Below are 22,888 nucleotides of genomic sequence, written 5' to 3' on the forward strand. Positions count from 1 at the left end.
TGGAGCTTGAAACAGTTGTGATTTTGTCATTTTGGCCCTCGTGTACCCCGTCTGTGAAACGTAAACAAAAAAATCTAACACGATATGCTTTTGTAAAGAAGGTCACTGATGGTGAGTAAAGAGGATATACAAGTTCAAGTTTATTCAACATTTTATATCATACATTATATTATTCAACATTTTATATCAAGTTTATACAACGTCAAGTTTATTCAAGTTATTTCTTGCACTTATGCGTTTCAGGATACAATGAACGTGCAGGGAGGTCACAAAAGACTACATTTATTGTTTTATGACCTTGCTACAATGACAATATATATTTTAGGAATGACAATGGACAGGTACTCTCTCTAAATTTGTAGCACTCAATTTTTGGTTAGAATGAGCAATGAATGGCAACTTCCCTCCTGGTATTTTCTTATATATGATGAATTTTGAATTTAATGTGATCAAATATGTGTTAATATAATAATATATATAAGGATATAATATGTGATAAATGAATGTGATCAACAGTAGATGTAAACAACACCAGTAGCCAGAGAAGTGCATTGTCAAGAAATAATTTTCTTCTTATAGCATATATGTGCATGCCTATTAACTGAAACAATTATCACGGTTCTCACGGTTTTAATTTCTGAGAGTGTACTGTACAGACGGCTTAGATCTACAACAGTTACAAGGTATTATATACTGTGAATACATTTAAAAATCCCATGTGACACATACTTTCTGGAGGTGCTGTGGTAATCAAAGTTTGTGGGCATTACGCAGGTTCTGCACCCATTTCTTGAGTATGTCGAGGCAGCTGTGAAGTAACCTGCATTGATGATGATTATTCCAATTTTTATGGTGCATCGACACCAAAGGAAATAATACATCAGAACTTTGGTTTGGGCGCAACCAGTTAAAAATGAATATGTTGTTTAATAAATGCATTGGATAAATGTTAAAACATCAGTTTAAAACATGGTTTACAATCCCTGTATCTTCTAAAAATTAAAAAGATGAAAAACTATTCTAAAAAGAATATGGGGAACTCATAAAAAGAATTATAATCTCTAATTATTATATTGCTGGGTGAAGGAGCCTAAAGTGTAAGGTGTGTTTCTGATGTGAACATGTAAGAAAATATGCAAAACTGAGAGAGGCTAACCACAGTGCGTGCATTCAGGTTGTTCCTTCCTGTAAAGTAGAAACCAGTGGATGAGGAACGTGATACTTACCTGTACACCCAGCCGTATCACACTACACAGATTATTCACTGGGTAGCCCTCATGACGAAACCTGTATTGAGAGACAACTTTTGCCTTAAAAACTGCTTCAAATAGCACGACACGCTACAAATTATTACTATCGTAACAAGCTGACGATACAGCTCAGACAAAGTCGCGCCACACCACCGTTACGTAGGATTCTTTGTCACAAGTCAAACCAAGGCACAAAACAATACCAATACATGAAAAAAGGTGACAATCGTGGTCTCATTATGACGTAATACCGAACTTGTGCGCGAAGGTAATTCAAAGAAATGAATGTGGCACTTGCTTCCGCAGAGAACACCGTGTACCATGCTAGCAATGCATGCAAAAAAGCGCTCGAGTGCTCGCACATATATTGATGACAACACTACCTGTGTAGTGTAACGTGTTCTTTCAAGCATATTATGCACTCAAACTGTATTTGCCGCCGGGTAAAATGCAAGTGTGCTCGATTGAACGTCGGAAGAGCGATCAAGCAACCTGCATCCAGTGCTCGTTTTGGGCAAAAAAACACTTCATAATGGTCAGCTAAATATACAGAATGGACGCCTATTTATTCCTCTATAAAGAGTGACTCACCTGTATAAATTTAGGCCCTGTAACCTTGCCAGTACGGTTGGTACGACCGTAATTGCAAGAAGCTGCCATGATCGCTGCGGCGACTGTTGTGGGCACCGTAAGATGGCGGCCGGTTTCTTCACGCTCGCGCTTCCTATCCGCGATCCAGCCTTTTACAATCGAGATCAGTGGAAGAGTCCCTCGTAGCGCGCGAGGAAGTCTCGTTTGTCTCGGCCTCGTCGGTATATCTCTAGAGTATCGCGACCGTCGGTTTGGACCTTTCGCCATTCTCCATTCACCGCTCCGAGAGCGCTCACCCGGCAGTGGGAACGTAGCATAATGGGCGAAACACATGTACGACAAAATGCACAACACGTCGTACGACGAGCCGCACAGTTTCGTGTTAGACTTGTCGCATGCTGCATTCGTAGATACATGGACAGCGACATCCCTACGACATGTCGCTCTGAGCCGCCGTGTTGCTACAACAGCGCGGTCAGAGTCATTCGCGAGTCATTCGCTTTCACTGTATTTAACATACCGAAATTTGTTCACATAATAAAACAGTTAAGGAGAACAATTCATCCCTTATTTCATTTGTCTTTCAAGGCGCAACACGACGAAATCAGCCACTGTTTGCATTCAGAACGCACACTGTCCTCCCACCTACCCAACTACATCTACCAGAGAGGCAGCATCATTGGCTACTTGGTTCGTGGCGTAACAACATCCGCACGACAATCCGCCGACGGGAGCAGAGATATCCAAGCAGTTTTGGCGCGCTGCGACGTGTCGTAGAGAGCTGCTGCGACAACCTATTTCGCCGGAATCCGTCCCAGGACGTTTTGCGTTACGACGCGTCGCACGACACGTCGCACATTTTGTCGTATATGTGTCTGGGCCTTAAAGGACAACGGAACCGAAATTTGTCAATTGCAAGAAAAGGTCCCAACAGGTGTAAATCTTACGTAGAGTTATGGTGCCAGTAGTATTTTGTGAGTAGGGTGTACGGGTGGGCATATTTTTGACGATTACGAGACCGCTGGGCCGCACGCCCGACACGATCGCCCATGGAGGGTGTCCGCTGTAGCAAAGCATTGCGGGAGAAGGTGAGGAGCGCGTGACGTCAAATATTCCTCGAGTTCCATGGGCGGCTGCCACGTGAACGGGATAAACACGAAGAATTCCGAACAACGCCTCAAAATGTTCGATTCGGACGTCTCGTGTAAGTCCGAAGGCGATATCTCCGATGAGAGATGGGTTCGTATCTATGTTGCTTCTCCTTTTTTTTTCCCGCAGCGGGAATCAGACGTACACCGAAATGTCAAGTGGAGGTAAAGATTTATGCCTTCCGTTTCCGTGAAAATACAGAAGGGACCGCTCCTTCTTTCAACCTGATGTATTTCGTTGACAGGCCAAGGCTAATGAGCACCTCCGGATTTGTTTTGAATCATTCGTCAACAAAATGTGCCGCGCACTGCTTGTTTTGTTTCACCTGTCTCGAAGTAGGCATAGACGGATTCGCACTGAGAATAAGTTTCCCGTCTTTCGGAAACAATTGAAATATGACAGTCAGCGAAAAAGTCAGACATCGGCGGAATTTGACCTACGCATCTCTCGATTGCCAGTCGAGCGCCAATGACCAATTCGGCCACGGAAAAAAATTACAGACTATAGTAGAGCGTGTAGGTCCTCAAATATATTCTGACCAAACGCAAAGTGAGACAGCCAACAATGTGAGCAGCAAGACTCTGCCGGAGCGAACAGGATTCTGTGATCTGCAGCATGTTCATAGTGCCGTTTCCCCTCATTTCTTTATTTACCCTGAAATCGCGGTACAATAAAAAAAAAAATTGATGTTGGCGGAAAAAAATAATAACAGACCACAGGGCCACTTCAGTTGTTTGGCGTGAGTTAGGCCTGGCAAGGAAAGTATATGACGCTTCAGATAGAAGAAATGATGACGAAAAAATTCCATAGTCATCTCATTCCAAGGTTGTCCCGACCAATCTCCCTTGCGGATGCGGTACCATGTTCTGGTGGAGGCCAAAGAAGAAGAATTGGTGGTGGTGGTGGTGGTGATGGCGATAGGGCTTGCCGTTGTCGGCCTCACGTATGTGGAAGAATTGTCCTCTAGCACGGACCTCGCGACTGCAAACGAAACGTGAGAAAGAAACCTTAGTGGCTCACGGCCATTATCTCATTGGTAGAAGAAGAAGAAGAAGGAAGAAACCCGTGCGCCTTCGTGATTCGAAATGGTTTCGCGTAGGATAATTTTCAGACTACTCCAATGCATAACCGGTACACTTGCGCTGACCTTAATCCTGCTGTGCCACGTCTCTTACGACAAAGTTACCATGTCCAGGTGAGCCATCCTATTATGCCTACTGCCGTGTTCACAGAACACTTGGTAATCTTCCGGTACGTCGCATAACTTGGCTACTTGGAAAAGCTACTGGAAGCAGTGTCCTGAAAGACTGTTCCCATCGCGTTAAACGGCAGGTTTGCGTAAAGCGGGATTTCACACTGCGCGGTTGCTTTTACACTGGGTTAGTTACCGTGCAGCGCGGCGATGGAGAGCTACGGTCTGCGTGTTTGGCGCTCAAGAAATTGAAAACGATCAACAACAGATGGAGTAACCAGGGTCTTGCACACCCCACCAGTATTCCATGCACCAGCTGTGCAGTAGATTGATTTGATCCGAAACTTAGCACATTCTAGTATGCGTTAGAATGGAGGATTCGCTGTTTGAGATAACGACTTGTTAGCTGTTATAAAGTGTCAACGGAGCTACCTTCACAAAGCATCGCTGAACAACATTCGTTAGGTCGATGGAACACAGAAGTTAAGAAAGAGCGTTGTTACATGTTTGGTACGTCTGCGACTTTCCCAAGGCAGTGAGACTGCGGGACACATCGTCTCATCGTGCAGAAACTGCAGCCCGGTAGTCTTCAGCGCTCAGGACAGTGGTGATGTTGCTCTGGAACAACTATGTGTAACTTCGAGACGGCTAACGCCTGTGCCGCGCCAGTGAGGCGAGAAGCTAAAACTAATACGAGAATGTCGTGCCATTTACCGCATGTGCTGCAAATAATTCTCGACGACGATACGGCTGTAGTCAAGCTCGCGCACAGGGCAAAGCTCTGTAGAAAGAAAATATAGCTACAGACTTGCAATGCAAATGTTGGGTCTCAGGATATCCTGAACTATCCTGCACATCGTACAGGCAAATCCATTTCCGGACACCAAGGCGTTGTCACTACCAGCCCACTACATCGCCTGGGAATTTAATGGCATATAGACGCAAAGTATTTCCACATCATTCGATATCTGCAGCGAATTCTTGTCATTTGTTGGGCTTCAGTAATAAGGTATAGCTCTTGGCGTATGTTACACACCCTACCTCAGCAAAGGTCAAGCTACAGTTGACATTCTGTTTTCTCCATCAACAGGCTGAGATTGGAGCGTATTCGAAACGCGAGTCGCCAGTTGTACACTTCTGCCAGGTGCCGACCTGCAGAACACATCATTTTCATCAAGGTGCACAAGGCAGGTAGCTCGACAGTCTTCAACATCTTGATGCGGTACGCTTCCCAGAACCTGCTCAACGTCGCCATGCCACACCAGGCCGACGCCTTCCATCTGGGTCTTCCTTGGCACTTTACTCCCGAAGTGGTAATTGTCACATGTCCCTAGGACCTTTGCATAAGATGTGTGCGTGTGTACGTATGTTTGTGTGCGTGAGTACGAGATAAGTCCTTCGTTGCCAAAAGCTAAGGTCCCGTTTAGTGCCAAGCGGACAGTCGCGCTTCAACGAGTCCGGACGATGGCTCTACCACACCTCATGATTTTGTGCAATTGCTTGGAATAGTTAACTCTGTACGGTACATTGAGAAAGAAACTCCACTGCACGAGCACCCTACAGTTCCGCTACACCTTGATGACTCATGAACCAACGTTGAACCACAGATCTATAGAAAACGTTCTATTCACGATCCCAGTGAAGCCGGGGCCACCTGGTGGCGATTTCGAAAAGCTGCGAGTGGACGTCCGAGAGCGCGTCAGGACAAGGAAGCGGTACGGCGGTACACGTTTCTTTTGCTGGTGGGCAGAATGCCGGCAACAAAGAATGTACCGAGATCGAAAAGAGGAATGTTGCACTACTAATTTCTTCTCGGCCTATTGAAACTACCTTATGCTTTCTTTTAATCAAGAATGAAACGGAAGTCCTATGTGTCGACTCATCACACGAGTTTCCTGATCACCACGATTTTATTTAAATGTTAATCTTAGTAATACAGAACGAGGAACCGGCATTTCTTTGTCGTGTTGACATGTATGTATTTTCAGACCTTAGGCAAAGTAAACAATATCACTGTATTAATGCTACGTAGCCAAGCATTGACTATGGATGGTCTCTGGAAGGGAATGCTTCTGTCTGGTGCCGCACACGTATCAACGAATGACTCGCAAGGATAAAAATATCACAACAAGTTCTACGTGAATACCAAGAGCAGTGCAGAAAACGAGTACTTCACTTTGCCGGAGCACCTCTTGCAGCGCTCAGATGTTCGCCGCACAGCATATGGCATGTTAAATAGCGCACATGTATGGTGTTAAGATAAGGTGTCAGATGTACGCGTATGTGCAAAGGGTTTTCATAATATGATATTCACGTATACTTTTGACATACAGTCAGAGTTCTGCAAACATCAGGTTAGAGCCAACAGTGAGCAGCTTTTTGTCGTCACCAAAGAAAGAAGTGTTCTCTTGCAAATACCCATGTGAGGGTTAACTTGTGCATTACAATTTGTTATGATTACTTGTGTCTCAAAGTTCCGACAAAAAGTATCTAATTCCTAGAGACACTACACTTGCAACGGAGCTGCTGTTCCCTTGCAACACTCACGTACTACGGGACTACCGGAAGAGAAACTCAAATACGTTACTGCTCGCAGACTACTAATCCACATTCCAAAACACATGCTATGTCACTCTTCCTAGCAACTACTCCCTGCTTTGCCTTCTTAGATTCTAAAATGCCCCCTTTGTTCGCTCGACTCCCGACGCATGTAAACGAACTCTGATGACGGAAACCTTTTGCCTACTTCTCTGAGTTGAACTGCACCGTATGAGATGACCAGCAGACAAAATGAAGTTTCCATGAAACATGTCAATTCGTGTGTATTATTAACTAAAACAGATAAGCATAATTCGGTCGACACCGCATTCCGTACGCGCTCTTTATTCAGAGACCTCCATACGTCCGCCATCTTGGTGGTTTGAGGCGCCACCTGTACTTCATTGGAATCGCGAATGAACAAAAGAAAGTCTGCTCCATGGCTTTTCCCTCTTTCATGACGTGGACATAAGCTGTCTTCTATTCGCCACAAAGGCACAGCATTGCACAAGAGGCGCATGCCCTCGTGCAAAATACTCTGTCGAATAAAAAAGTGTAAATGCAGCTAAAGTAAAATCTGTCTCAGCTGTCACAGATGTCTGCTCCGTGTTGCAGGTTTTGAGCAACTGTTGTCTCATCTGCTGGAGAGGCGGATGAAGTCGGATGAAGTGTAGCATTTTTGTGAGCTCCCGTTGGTCCTTCCGCGGCACTTTCTCGAACGGTTGAGTGTTACGCAAGGGCTGCTCCAACGATGAATGGGACGCCGAAAGTCAATGGCAGATAGCCAGTTGCGGTGTCGTCCACTTCAACCAATCGCAGCAGACAATTTGAAAAAGCAAAGCATTGCGGCTATACGAGTAGATGTACAGGGTTCGCGATAAGATAACCTTCGGGGTTTGTAACGAAGATAAAACAAATAAGAACAGTGTCGGCAAGCTAAAGTATGTTAGAGGACGTATTATGCTCAAAAATTTTACGTCGATATTGCCACTTGGTCGGCTTCTCTGCGGACAAATCGTGAAAATTAAAAAACCGCTACTTCCTAACATTTCCAGTCGGCTATACCTGTCTTTCAGCTCCTTTCCGTCAGATGGCGACATGGTCGAACGCTGCGTTGCAGAGTACGACACGACTCTGCATTCAGTCAGTGTTGACCCGTCGGAGGAAAAGTATGGAGGTCACTCATTAGAAAGTATGGGAATTTCCGTAAAGATCTGGTAGATGGCAGTAAAACATAAAATTTGCTTAATTAATATCGTTTTTAGGCTAGGAGTTTGTGCGTTTCATCGCGTGACATTTTTATTTCGCTTTTTGCGTCGAAACAACGTATATATTTGAAGGTAAAAGTTATTTAGGATCTGCAAGGAATGGATTGTTTCTCCCGGGTTCAAATCCCGGCGGCGGCTGTGCTGTGTGGGAAGAACCGAGCAACAAGCCGGCCGGCAAACCGCTCTGAAATAGCACACCACCACTACCTGTTCGTCGGTGCTGATCGGTGACAATGCGCCGGTGACTGCGCGAGATCTATTTGCTTCCCGTGGAGGCAGCAAGAATAAGAAAAAGCATCATCATCAGACAAATCAGTGCATAAGCGATCTAACCATGATGATTAGTATCTACATCGTGTCATTAATTACGAACTCCGATCCAGGAGTGATACAAACTACAAAAGATAACACTGACAGTCATTTTTTAACGCGCACACCACGAAGCAAACATCAAATTAAAAATTCTGTCTTTTTCGCATCGTGAATCGGGCATTTCGTCACAACGTTTTTAAGGATTGTCCAAAAATCTGACAACATACCGTAAACGCACGCTAGCTGGTGCATGAAATTCATGATGAAACAAGCCTGAACATGGGAACATACACAACGATCGTTGTGTATGTTCGTGTATTTTGTGTAGCCCATGGTCAGGCCTGTTTTATCATGGAGTCAAAAAATCTGTAGATTTCAGAAATAATCTGTAGATGTGTAGATGTTGCCGAAAATCTGTAGATCTCCATACAAATCTGTAGATGTGGCAACACTGCATTCAGTTCCACTTGTTCACTTGGTTTCGATGTCGTCTGCAACGCCGCGTTAGACCGTTTCGCCATCTTACGGAGCTGAAACACAGGTATAGCCGATTGAAAATGTTAGGCAGCGGCGGCTTTTCAATTTTCACGATTTATCTGCAGAGAAATGGACCAAGTGACAGTATCGACATAAAATTTTGGGCATAATACGTCCTCTAACATCTACTTTAGCTTATCTAGTTTATCTTGGCGAACCCTGTATATCGTCTCCCAAGCTCCAGCCACAAAAGGCATGGCTGTGTGGTTGGCGGGCCTCCTCATGACATCGACTAGAGTGCCAGGCTCTCTGTAGTCTAGGTGTCGTTGACATGGCTCAGAGCCAGCGAGAAGGATATTCCACACGCACTCCCAAGTTCTTATAGGTTGTTTTAGTGGCGACTGTCTTTTGGGGGATAACCACAGCGGCGACAGGAAGACTTTGTACGTTGTCAGCCTTAGCTATATATCAACAAACGCACGAACGGTCAACAAATCCAGGCGATGTTGCCCACCTGTGTGTTTGGAATGCAGGACATGCGCGTTTTTCATGATGCTTTTTATGTCACTTGCAGGTGCAGAAATTTTCGGCGGCAAACATGACAACCAACCTGGTGACAATGCATCTCCGCTACAAGCACTCGGCCTTGAGAGAACTTATGCCAGAAGCACAGCCCAAGTTTATAACTATCATGCGAAAACCGGCCGACATGTTTGCGTCCATGTATCATTACTATCAACTCGACAAGCATTTCAACGCTACATTGGAGAAGTTCGTGGTGGTAAGCAAAAGCAGAGCTCTGTTCTGCCGACGTTGTCCTTGAGAGGGCCAATGAGGAGACATTTGACACGGCTCACTCATAACCCTGTTTCATTCGTCAAGCTTTCCATCGGAAGCCACCATGCAAAATATTTTCGCACTGCGGTGTATATGTATAGCCACTGCGCAATCGAATCTACAAACAGGAGGCGCGACAGCCGCTAAGATCCCCTCGCAAGTCCCCACGTCCTTCTGTGTTTCTTTCTTCTTAGCTCACGCGCTACTTAGGCAGCGCACCAACTGGGACCAACCTTCACGAACTCGGACCAACTCGAACGAACGTCCTACGACGAAATTCGAGACGGTGCCGTCTCCTTGTTCACACGTACCAACTCTGCAGCTGCTCCGCGAACAACCTTAAGTCAGCTTATTTCGCCAATATAGTCGCCTTTTGGTGTGTTTGTGTGGCGTTAGTTTAAAAAAAATTACTATATGCCGTTGCTATACCTCTATGGCCGCCACACGTCTATGTGATCGCTTCGGGAAGTGTGGACATTAGGTCACGTTGCTATGCTCCTCTCGCTGACTGGCTGATGCACGACTAACTTCTGAAATTTTCGCTCGGCGACCGATCCCCACCCACTCGAGTTGCCGGTGTCGGCGCACTGCCACTAATTCCAAAGCTGGTCCGAGTTGGTGAAGAAAGTTAGCCCGTATAAGCGCTGCGCCAGTCTACGTCACGAGTCACATGATTGGCTCCACCAGATGGATGCGTTACGTCACGATGTACCCTCCTTCCGTCGTTCTCCGGGCACTTTTTCCAAGAGGGGGGGATTTTTCAAAGTTGTGCGGAACAGAAGCCTCGCAGGTTCGTGCGCCCGTCGGTCTTTCGCAAGAGCTCATTTTATTCGTTGCAGAACAGGCCGCAGACAAAATTACAAAAGAGGGGGGGGGGGGGGGGGTTACCTCGGTGGTCCTCTGAAGTCTACTGGGATATTCAACATTCGTCTATTATTTTTTATTTTATTCTTTTGCGGACCGTCGCCCGTTTGCTTTATAAAAGCTTTATACGAGTCTCAGACTCAGTCTCAATAGCCTAGAAGTGCTTTGAGCACGCGCTCCCTTCGCGTGCGGGAATCGCTGCCAGGTGCACCATGCACCTGTCAGTGCAGGTATAATATGACGAAAAGACATGCTGATGGGCGGATGCAAACTGAGTGTAAACGAATGTGGCGGTTTCGACGTCCGTTTTCACGCATTTGACCCACGGACGCGATCACGGATGTTCATGTAAGGGCTCGTTCACACGTCCCTTTATATCGTCCGGTTGCTTCAAAAAGAGGACCTAAGGGCAATCGAGCCCCGTAAGTTCCAATGGGCCCGTTTTGGTGCCCTGAAAAGCACGGACGAGAAGAACGGCAGTGGTGAAGCCGGCCTAAGGACGGCAGCACGACGACTGGAGGAATGAGGAACCTTTGTGTTGAGCCAATTGGCGGGACTGCGTTAAGAGCAGTGTGTAGGGTTGTTGTTGTGTTTTTAATACAAATATGCAGCATGCAAGGCAGAGTGATCGAAAACAAAAAGGGACATACGAACACCGACATGAAAGTCGACACAGCGAAGATCGAGCGATCTGGTGACAGTATGTTGAACACCCTGTGACAGTTTGATAGCTGCATGCTTATTAAGAGAACAATAGCGAGGACGAGAGCCACCGATATTTCGAACAGAGGCTGTTCGTCTTGCGGGCACCGTCCTCATCATTGGCATGGTATTTTAAGGATTAGGGACGACGAGTCATAGGGTTCATGAGTATTATAATTGAAAGGCGTAGAAGGACGCCGACTAAATGGTGCATGACTATTCCCGAGTCATTGAGGAAACACAAACACGCAGAAAAATTTCTCTTTCGAGAACTTTTACTTTCGAGAAACTACAACTTTCGCTTCAACTTCAACTTCCTTGAGAAATTTGTGTGTGTTTCCTCTCTGTCTCTAGTATCGTCCTTCCCGCATGTGTATTATAGTCAGGTATCAGAGGTAAGATGTTATTGATAGATATGTAGCTCATCACATCACGCCTTGTGCTAGACGCCACAGTATTGAGGATATAAGAATTATTTCTCCGTGCACCGTAGTTGGAGAGATACAGACCCTCGACCTTTCGCGTCAGGCTATGCTACCAGAGCAGACTTGTACAGTAACCTGAGTAGAGTATTTACGTCACTCCCTTTTGAGTACAATAGTCGGCATACTTAACGCGCCCATTGAAAGCTCCCTTGCGCACCAGGATTGAGCGTTGCACTCGTACTTTTTGTGCGAATACGTAGACTTCTAACTGTAATTTTACTCCTCTCGACATGTTTTTGGTTTCAATTGCTTCCGTGCTTCTTTAGGAATGAAGCCTCATATCGGGAACCGATATTCCGAACAGAGACTGTTCTTCTACTGCGCTGTCCAGCGGAAAAATAATAATGCGGGGCTTTACGTCGCGACACAACTGCGATCATGAGCGGTGCCACAGTGGTCGGGTCTGTGTGTTAATTTTGCGCACCTGAGGGTTATGTAATGTGCGCCGAAAGAACAGTTTGTGCTCTCAATATCGACTCCTCACATTTTTTTAAAATTCCATGTTAGCACCGCGAAACAACTGTGGCAAGAGTGGCGTACAGACATGGACAGATTGAGAGAGGACAGGAGGAAGGAGTGGGGGGACATGGGGTTTAGTACGCGTCCTGGGCCGACTTCTGGGGGAACTGTTCCGGCATTCGTCTGGAAAGTCTTCGGAAAACCCAGGGAAAACCTCAGACAGCACAGCCACAGCCTGCATTCGAACCTGCGTCACGCTTCCAGCCTCTGGCGTGGAAGGCGATCATCCTAACCACAATGGCCGAGGGAGCTGGTCCCTGACCTTTTAGTATGTTTCAAACACAAACGTAATCTGTTGAGAAGAAAGATTAGAAAATGGTCAGTATATGTGTCAGCAGAGGGACGCCAACCGCGTGTTCACACGAGCGACATTCCTCAGAATATTCCAGCGGAAGATGCGAAAAACGTTATAGCTTTCTGCTGTCACGTGAGCGCGAGCGCTCAACGTCGTGTCTTCACGTACACTGCTAACCGTGAGGAGTATCCTGCGACACAACCACAAGATATTCCGTAGCAGACGACAGGAAAAGACACTGACGGTGTCGTCTGCTAAGTGTGCAGTACGCCGCTCCCGATATTCCGCACCGTGTGAATGCTCAACATACACTGTAAGAAAAATTTCCGCAATTTTTCTGCAAAAGTGACTGCTAACTCTGTTGCCGCCATACGTGCAGTGACCTATATGCTGAACAAAATCCGTTTTGTTCCGGACTAGGCTTTCGCAGTAATGTAAGTAGCATTCTTTTCGCTTATAGGAACTGTGCAGTGTGCACTCCAAACGATTTTTTTTTCAATAACTAGGTTACGGCGCATATGCCTGCAACGGAGTTAGCAGTCACTTATGAGTAAAATTTGTTGTAATTTTTTTTTTTTCAGAACACGGGACGGAACTGCGGCTCTGTGAGCAATGCTTTCGCTTTTTCGTCCACTAAAATATCCCCTGAGGATGTCGCTCGTGTGAATACACGGCATAGTGCAGACATTTCTCATCGCGGATTGAAAGATGCCGTTACCTTGACACCGATACAAAAGGAACGTGGTTCATCGGTCGCGTCCTTTGATTCAAGGTAACGGGGTGTTTCATTCCGGGCGGATAAATGTTTGCACTTGAGTGCGTTTTTTAAGGGTACCAAGGTAAACTATCGTGGAAACTGAACACTGGATACGCATGTCTATACTTACGGTTGTCTCTGTTCCAGACGGCTGTGCTGACGGAAGAACTTCGCCATAACCGATACTCTTCTGTGCTGGGTTTCAACCAAATCGCATTCGACCTCGGCATGGAGAACTTCGACAACAGCGCCGCCGTCGATGAACTCATCCGTCATGTCAACAAGACATTCCACCTTGTCATGATTGCAGAACGCCTCGAGGAGTCCCTCATCCTTCTTCGTAACAAACTGTGTCTCCCATTTACAAGCATCCTAGCCTTCCGCAAGAACGCTCTATCAAAGCGTGCACAACTGTCTAATGCAACTCGATGGGGTCTCAAAAAGCTCAACCACATCGACATGCAGTTGTACACTTTTTTCAGCGACAAGCTCGACAGGGAAGTGAACAAGTTCGGAAGAAAACGTATGGAGAAGTACGTGGGACAACTGCAGAATGCAACGAGGTACTGGTACTCGCGTTGTGTGAACCACGAAGCTGACGTGCGCGTGATTGTGCAGGTGGTGAAGCCTGAACGACGTGACGAGGAATTGTGCCGATGGTTGACGTACGACGAATTGAAGTTCGCGCGGGAGGTTCGAGATATTCAGGCGCGTCGAGCCAGAATGGCGACAGGACGGTTCTATTCTTGACGTTCAAGGAATAGCTGCGTTCATAATAGTGTAAGGGAAGCCATACGCAGTTATTTCGTAATATGTCTGCTTAACTGTAATGTATCGAATGTCTTGTAAACGAATACAGATATTATTTGATACTATGTTAACTTATCTTAGATGCCACTGTGCACGGACATGTCAAAACTAAACAAAACTAAAGAACTACAGGCATTCGTGATGGCGGCTCTCTACAGCGATGCATGTGATTGGCCCAAGCCATTTTGGAGCACCTTCTAGAGCAGGAAAAAAATCCGTTTTGGAGCAACAAAACGATGCTCTGGAGCGGATATACTACATCATGCGCAGTCATACACACTTCGAGAGAGTGACGTATGTAGTCCTCCAAGCCGAAGGCCAACTCCTTGTAACGATTGTCATGCGCCGCAATAGCTGAAGTAGCTAACGTGTAATGCCAAAATTCAGACCAGGAATTTCAACAATATTCGCACACAGCGACAGAGCGGTGTGAAAATCCGAATATGTCGGTACAAGTGGGGTATAATACAAAATTGAATATCGATAGCTGCGAAGAATTTCTCACGTCATTTTTTGCCCCGATATATTGCAGTATTATGTGTGTTCAACATATCTGTTTAGTTATTTACGCGCTCAATTTGCCCACTGTGCTTTCACATGGTGCTAGAATCGCATATGCTGAACATGTTCAATACACCAACTAAGGCTGCGTTTCAATACCCCGGTTAGTCGACTGCCTAGCGGTCTAACCGGAAGTGCCGCCATGTTAAGTCTCGTTCCAAATCTCGCCAAGTCCGCTATTCAGTCGGCTACCGCCTAGTGCGTATCCATGCAGTCTAGTTAACCATTTGACACGCGGGATGCGTGACAGCGGGAAACTCTAGTACATGCTGCGCTTGCGCCGTACGCATTTCTTGCGTGAGCAACGAGATGGCGCCACAGGCGCCTCGGCTAGGCAAGCCTGTTCCAATAGTGACAAGCAAAGGGGTCTACTCAGCTGCTTAGTCAGGCGGCTTCACGGGCGCGAGGTATTGGAACGCAGCCTAATTGATAGTCTATTACGAGCGTTCTCGCAATCTTTCGCGTTATTGCGTTAGTGAAGTCATGTGACACCTGCGACAAGTACGCACGCAGCACGGAAACAGGGCACTGGATTAAAAAATGAAAGTGATAGTAATTGGACCTGCGTCTTCCATCCACTCGTATTCCTAATCCTTCCTGTGGGGGAGATCTTATCTCTATGATTTTACTATTGCCTGGCTGCAACGGGAAACTCATAAGCATGTTTGCCCTTAAAACAACGCATGTTAAAATGTTTCCTAACTGCAGGATACCGGCTTAGCGCATGCAAAACAGAAGCGAAACTAAGAATGCGTGACACGGCCACTGTCCCACGAAAACTTGCGCTGACTAGACACGCGCTAAACGACCAGAGTGGCCCAGTTACACTCAGACGCAAAGTTTCGTCAGTCGCCGCCGCGTTTCGGGCCACCCGCCAGAGCTCGCCACACCACGCTTCTGCGCAGAGCCGTATATTAAAAGGGAGTCTGGCCATTAATGGGTCATGCCTATACCTGAAGCTCCACCCACTTTTTCAGCTTTCCGACCAATGAAGTCTTGAAATATGGGGCGCTATCAATCAGCCTATCCTCACTATTTGCCCCCTTGTCCAACATGGGCAGCGCCATTTTGGGTGGCAAGTGGATTGGATGGGATTGACATGGATAGCTCTCGCAATCTGCAAAACTAGTGGATTGTTGGTGCAAATTTGATAAGCGCCACCTAGGGAGCGTAAGGCACGTCGGGAATTGTCGTCTGCTTCCGTCATTGTACCGCTGCCGGCAGAACCACCTGCTGGGACACATTCTGTTGTCGGTATGATTTTTAAACAAATCTACATGAATAGTTGGAATATAAGAGGCAAGAATGTTTATATCCATGAAATCCAGCTGTTAAAAATAAGATTGTACAGCACAGCGCCGTTTTTGTTATGATTTCGTTGTGGTCGCCGCGATCGCCGTGTTCACTAGGCCTAACACCGGCGACAAAACGTATTATTTTCAGTTAGATGTTGATGGATGAGCATAAGTTGAAACTGATTTCTGAGAAATTTATATTAGGATGTACATTTGCAGCGTAAAATCAGGTTAGTCTGTGAAAATTTTTTGTCACGAAATCCCCGCTTCACTGCGTTTGTTTTCGTCGCCATTTTGGGTGGCAGTATGGTGTCATGGCGACCCCCTTGGTAAAAAGCAAACCAATCAGAGGAGCGAAACTGTGATTGACAGGTCGAGCCTCGTTTTGTGACTCCTCCCAATGGCCAGACTCCCTTTTAATATACGGCTCTGCTTCTGCGTCGTCAGTCGTCACTTGATCGTAGTCCGACGGGATAGAACGAATCGAAGCGAAGCGACGGCACGTATCATTTGGTGCATTCGTACCACTTGATTAGCCAACGCGTCTCCCGCCTTCAAGTCTCTGACCAAACTGCGAAGACATGCTTTGCAATACTACTTAGATTCGCCGATTGATGAGACGAAACATCGTTACTTCAACAGCGACGAAGGACAATGACCGTTTTTACAACGCTATCTTAAGTTCGCACTTTTTCCGCACTTCATCCACCCGACGTGTTTCGTGCAGATTCTGGTGATCGTTTACGGCTTCGAATGACAAGCGCAGTGCATTGTAGTCGACACTACTGCCGGCCGTCGCCAGAAGTAGACATGCTCTACTCGTTGGACGATGGCCGATGCAGTCGCGCGTAGTCGCGCGCAGCCGTCCTGCCGCACTTGGCTTTATACCGCCGAACTATAAAGTGAAGGGCGGCCGTCGACATCTCCACTGCGACCCGTCGCGTGTCGTTCCGCCCGGCTCCGTCGAACTGTAAATCAGATGTCTGGCGCAGGCTTGGAGCAGATTCCTGATATTTTGTGAAAATGTAGCAGGATAGAGTAGGGTTGGTCCCTTGGCGCAGCTTGGCGCAGAAATCAAATCACTGCTATATCAAGTATTTCGTACCACTGTGAATATTCTACACTTAACGTAGCAGCAGCGTCGCTTTCAAAATGAATTCCCGTCTTTTATATTCACAAAACAGTAATATGAGAAAAGGGTCACAATCAGATGCTTATGTAAGCATAACGACGGAGCTTTTACGTGGCAAGACATTGAATCTAGGGCTTTGTGAACACACATTGACGCAGATCCATGGAGAAATGCTGGTAACTTGAGAACATGTCACTCCCTGGAATGGATAGAAAATGCGTAATATATCGATCTTCATTCTGCCGGGGTCCAAATAAGATTTGGAGCGTTCAAAATTGAGTAAACACGAACATTTCCTGAAGGCGGAAGGGAAGCAAAAACACACGCAAAGCAACACAAAAAGAATAAATATATAAATAAATACTGCAAAGGCGATTTCGAGATTGCGCCGAGGGCTTTGTTTCCCCCCTTTGTTCCTCAGCCGAAATGCGAAAGTTTACAACCTTTGCCCTTCTTCGTAAACAGCAACTTCACCCGCTTTTTGGGATTAGTCCTGTGCGTGTCTTTGCAGGCATTATTTGCGACAGGGTAAATGTACTGTACACTGTTCTTAGAATGGCGATGACGGTATTATGTTCGTTACTTTGTAAGTTGAGCACGATTGTTTGTAGCTCCTTCCAGGGAGTTTCCAAAAGTGGAAATCACAGATAGGTTGCTCTTGCAAACTATTCCATCGAAAGTGTATCGACAGAACGGTGAAAATCAGAGTGGCCAAATACGAAGTTGACTCGGGAAACGAAGTTTTGATGTTTTTAGTATTCTTTTTAAAAATGTCGATAGCACGAGGTGGGAGCACGTTCTTTCATTAAAGCATTCAGCTGAGGGTCTGGATGACCTGGGTGCGGATTATTTCGTCGTACGCAATGGTGGAACTCCCGCTCGAATTATTCGGTGGACTTCCTCTGGGGGAGTGGGGATACAACGCGCTGTTCAATTGGCTTGTTTATAGTGTTATTGAATATCAAGCATCCGAGGCACTGTTTCAGGCCTTGGGCTGTGTTGTTATCGGCTATCAAGGCCTCTGGAAGCCTGCGAAGCCTGCTGCGAATCGCTCCCCGACCGAAAACTCGAGAAGTTGCTCGTGCACCGGCCAATCAGAAAGGGGAGCATTGCCACGTGACTCCCGATGGCGTTGTGGATTTCGTTCGTGGGTTCATGGGTTCAAATCCTGCAGGTGCAGCTATGGTGAGCTAGAGTGCAGCTGAGAAATAACTTTTTCTTTTTTTACGAACTTCACGGAAACATATCAGTTGCCACTTCTGGAAGGCAATAATGATCTATTGGGGCAATAAAACTGACTGAAATTTGATAAACAGCAGCTAAAGAAAAGATTCCACCAGTTAGATTCGAACCCACATTGTCCGGTCGCCATAAGGTTGCTTGTGGGTGGAGCTACCGAGTTGCTGCGTGTGAACGCCGACTCGAAATTCCTCGAAAGACTTTGGTTTGAGTTGCTTCGAGTTGCTGGGAAAAGTTGCCTCGTATGAACGCCGGCTTAGGCCTAGATATTTTAGAACAGATAGGCTTACCGCTGCCATTATGGATCTGAAATCGCTTCCAAAGGCTGATCTCCTCCTATTATGTGAGGAATTAGGAATAAGGGCTGAGAAGTCTAGGAGAAAGCCAGAGCTGGTGGTTGCTATGCAGGCCTCAGGAGTAGAAGCGGACAGGAATGCTTTGAAGTTGTCCAGAAGGCTAAGGAAAGGGAAGAGGCTGAACTTCTGGAACGCCAAAAGCTAAAAGAATTAGAAATTTGGGAAAGGCAACGTAGGATTGAGGATGCTACTATAGAAAGCAACAGATAGAACGGGAGCTTGAACTTAAGAAGCTGGAACTAGAAATGAGTACACATCTTCAAATGAAGTTAGTTCTGTAGACAATGGGAAGTTCAAGATTCAACTTTTGCAGCCTTACAAAGTGGGGAACCATATTGGGTTATTTCTCGTTAACTTTGAGAGGACGTGCGAGAAAGTCAGTATACTCCAAAATTTGTGGACTCAGCGAATATGGTCAGTGCTACCTTGTGAAGCAGCTAGTGTGATTGCTCGTCTGAGTAAGGAAGACTCAGAGATTACAACAAAGTAAAGGATTCGCTTCGAAAGTATAGGTTGTCAACCGAGGCTTTTCGACAGAAATTTCGGAAGTTAGAAATTAAAGCTGGAGAAAGTTACTCTGAATACTCCTATAATGTGAAAGCCACTATGGTAGAGTGGTTAAAAAGTGCGAACGTTTATGGCCAGAGCGACTTGGAACGCACCAGAAGACTTGGAACGCTTATGACCAGAAAGAGAAAGTTCTGGGCATGGAACAATTCTATCGAGGGATACCCGACAGAGTAGGGCTTTGGGTTCAAGATAGAACGGACGTTGAAACCGTTGAGAAAGCAGCAGAACTTGCTCAGGATTTTGTAATGAGCAGAGAGGCGCACCGTCAAAGGAAGACATTCGGTAGGGATGAAAAGACAGCTGAAATTCCTGAGTTACCGAAGGAAAAAGGAAAGGAGGATAGCACTCGACGTCACCGCCGCCACGCGAGTGTCAAAAAAGGTTTGTCGCGGCTCAATATTTCTGCATCTACTCCCAGTAGATATTTGTAGCATGTCTCTGGGCCAGTGTTGCCACACCAGTCGGAGGAAAAGTATGGAGATCACTTGTTAAAAAGTATGGAGATTTCCGCAAAAATCTGTAGATTGCAGTAAAACATACAATTTGCTTAATTAACACCGTTTTTAGGCCACGATTTAGTGCGTTTCGTCGTCTGACATTTTGTATTTCGCTCTTCGAATCGAAACAACGGAAATATATGCGATGGCAAAAATTATTGGGTAGCTGCACAGGATGGATTGACTCTCCCGGGTTCAAATCCTGGTTCAAACCGGCTGTACTGTCTGGGAAGAACCCAGAAGCATCAAGAATAAGAAAAGATCAAGTATCATCATCAGACAAATCAATACATAAGTGATCTAACCATGATGATTAGTAACTACATCGTGTAATTAAGTGCAAACAGCCTCAGTGCCACGAGTGATACAAAATATAGTAAAGATTATACACTGACAGTCATATACCGTCACACCACGAAGCAATGAAATTAAAAATTCATTGTTCTTTGTTTTTTCACCCCAGAGTGGAACATGGTGAATCGGGCTTCTCGTCACAACTTTTTTAACGATTGTCCTAAGATATGACAACATATAGCGTAAACGCAGGCTGGCTGGTGCATGAAATCCATGAAACGAGCCTGAGCATGGCAACGATCTTCGTGTATGTTCGTGGATTTCATTCCAGATTTGTTTTCATCAATGAGTCAAAAATCTGTAGATTTCAAAAATAATCTGTAGATCTGTAGATTTTTCCGGAAATCTGTAGATTTCCATACAAATCTGTAGATGTGGCAACACTGCTCTGGGCATAGTTGCCTGTTGTTTGACAAAACCAGCTAGATTTGGCGGCGTGAAACAAGAACTGAACGCGTGGGCAAGGGAAATGGTGGAGAGGGCAACCAACAAAAGTAGCAGACGAAGAAATGGGCGGGGCGTTGGGAACGGTTGGGAACTTCCGCAGCGCCAATGCGTTACGGCGGATATTACATAGCACCTTCATTACAAGTTCTCCTCTTTTTGACGAATGAAATACTATTTTTGGTATATTTATGGCAATTTACAACTTAGCTCGAATAAAATAAGCATTGCTTCTCGAGAAACATTTCTCGGCGACGAAATGTCGCTGCTCAAATGGACCGGGAAGTCGCGCGATGACCAGACGCGACAGCGACAAATTCTGCAGCGCGTTGCGTGTTGCGGGGTCCGTTGTTGGGCCCAGCAGAGTAACGTGCAGTTTTTCGTAAAAGAACAGATGCTTTACCGCAGCTGCAAGGACAAAGTGTGAAAGACCTTCGATCAGTTGGTAGTGCCGCAAGAGTATAGGGAAGACATCCTTCAGCTCTGCCACACAAACGCTTGGTCAGGGCACTTGGAACTCGAAAACTGATTTATTCTCGTTCGTGGGGGCTGCTCATTTAAGTCCGGCACGAGGGTCAGTTAGATTAGATGTTGGGACATATTTCGTCCCCGAGAGAGTCCTGTACGAGGGTCAGTAAGGTTAGGTGTTTTGACATATTTCGTTCGCGTGAGAGTTCGCGAGAAGAGTTGTACACAAAAGTTTTATTGGCCCTGGTGTTTTAAGGCAGTTTAAGAGTGTGTAAGATCATGCGACACATGTCAGAGGGTGGGGAAGCAGAACGAAAGTGGGAAAGCACCACTAAGGCTAGTACCCATTCTAACAGAGCCCGTTTCTCGACTTGTTATTGACGTAGTGGGGCCGTCGCCTGTGAGTTACTCGGGTAACAAACACCGTACATGGTTTGTCCGGCAACAAAGTTCCCTGAAGCAGTTCCGATGGAGCACGGAACGTCTCCAGAAACAGTGGATGCTTTATTGTCAGTCTTTCCCAGAGTCAGATTTCCGGCAGAAGTTCAGTCCGATCAGGGCAGCGTTTTTACGAGTAGGCTGACCAGCACGTTCTTTGAAAGATGTGGTATCAAGGTGATCCACAGTTCCGTACATTTGGAACCCGTTAGACAAAGGAAAACTTGGAAACGCAGATTGTTTGAGTTTTTACTCCTGCGGTTTAAAAGAGCAGTTGCTAAGGTCTGTTTTCTTGGGTTTCTCATTTGGATTTTTAAGACCTGCAGAATCCTGCATTGTGTTTGGACAGGTTTCTTGTTCTGCAAAGATTGGATTGCCTTGGTGTGTGTTGGATGACCCCGCCGTTTCCTGTTGGTGTCCGGGGGACGAGATTGCTTTCGTCCTTGCAAGCCGATGTCTAAGACGAGACAGCCACTGAGCTCTGTCTGTGCCGTGCCAGTTGCGCCGAAAGCATCTACGAAGCCTGCTGCAACTGACCGTCTGACTGACCAAGATCGGCTAGCGCCGATCCCCCGGGCGGCGGAGGAACTGTAACGACCGCCATACCCAGCGTCATTGTTACCTCGAGCACTGCCAGCACTACCTGTATGGTAATTGAGGCACGAGGGGTTCGGCAAGGACGTTCCTTCTCGTCTTGCATCACTGGACTGGACTGCAGTCCTAGCCTGCGGACCTCGGCCGTTGCCTCGGCCGTATTCTATCTTCATTAAACGCTTCTAACACTTGCAGTCTCTTGCATATTCATGTCCAACCGGAACCAGGGGTGCAACAGGTAAAACAAGAGGCGGGAACACTTCTCCTCTAGACGCACTTGTCGCGCGCGCTTCTTTTTCGAAAATCAAGCAGGCGGGGCTAAAATGTAATTTCCACTACGTCAATGAAGAAAAATAAATTCCCTCCATTAAAAATTGTCCAAATCCTTCCTAAATGGCGGCAAAGGCGTCTAGAAGGTAATTGCCGAAACTCCCACAATCCTCCGGCGAGTACATCGCTAGTTAGAATTTAGAATTTTTTATCACTTTAGGTGACACCAGGGTTTCGGAGCGAACCGAAAACCGGAACCGAAAGAAAACCGCTATTTTGGTGCGAACCGGAATGGAATCGAAACCGTATGTTTTTTTCGCTCAGGAGGGAAACCGAAAAATATATTTAACGGTTTTCGGTCCAAGAAAAAACTTCATCGGTTTGGACTACGGATAACAGACGTCGTGTGATCTGAAGTCATGTCATGGATACCATACGAGGGTTACGGTTACGGTGGAACGTATGTCGGTATACTATGTCCCTTAGACTCCCTTTGTAATGGTTTATCGTTCGCGCACGCACACAGACTTAGAGGTACATTGATACTCTCTAGCAATGTGCCGTAGTGTTCGTTTTAATTTGATCCCCGCAAACTCTCCTCAACTAAACAGCGACCCCAGGGAG

At 46.2% G+C, this 22,888-nt stretch overlaps 1 protein-coding gene across 1 annotated transcript; it reads left to right on the plus strand.

Moving 5' to 3' along the window:
* The first annotated feature begins 3,998 nt into the window (after positions 1-3,998).
* LOC135398101 (galactosylceramide sulfotransferase-like) lies at positions 3,999-14,106 on the plus strand. Its single transcript, XM_064629526.1, has 4 exons — positions 3,999-4,185; positions 5,273-5,495; positions 9,352-9,558; positions 13,384-14,106. Exons 1-4 carry the CDS (start codon positions 4,076-4,078, stop codon positions 13,984-13,986), a joined length of 1,143 nt encoding a protein of 380 aa, XP_064485596.1. The 5' UTR covers positions 3,999-4,075; the 3' UTR covers positions 13,987-14,106.
* The last annotated feature ends 8,782 nt before the right edge of the window (positions 14,107-22,888 follow it).

This window comes from Ornithodoros turicata, chromosome 6 (assembly GCF_037126465.1).
Source record: "Ornithodoros turicata isolate Travis chromosome 6, ASM3712646v1, whole genome shotgun sequence".
Classification (NCBI taxonomy): Eukaryota; Metazoa; Arthropoda; class Arachnida; order Ixodida; family Argasidae; genus Ornithodoros; species Ornithodoros turicata.

Excerpts from the sequence above, each read along its gene's own strand:
- LOC135398101 (XM_064629526.1), top strand. The coding sequence starts at position 4,076 with ATGGTTTCGCGTAGGATAATTTTCAGACTACTCCAATGCATAACCGGT. Across the intron at positions 4,186-5,272 it reads GACAAAGTTACCATGTCCAG|GCTGAGATTGGAGCGTATTC; the intron begins GTGAGCCATCCT and ends CTCCATCAACAG. Across the intron at positions 9,559-13,383 it reads CATTGGAGAAGTTCGTGGTG|ACGGCTGTGCTGACGGAAGA; the intron begins GTAAGCAAAAGC and ends TCTCTGTTCCAG.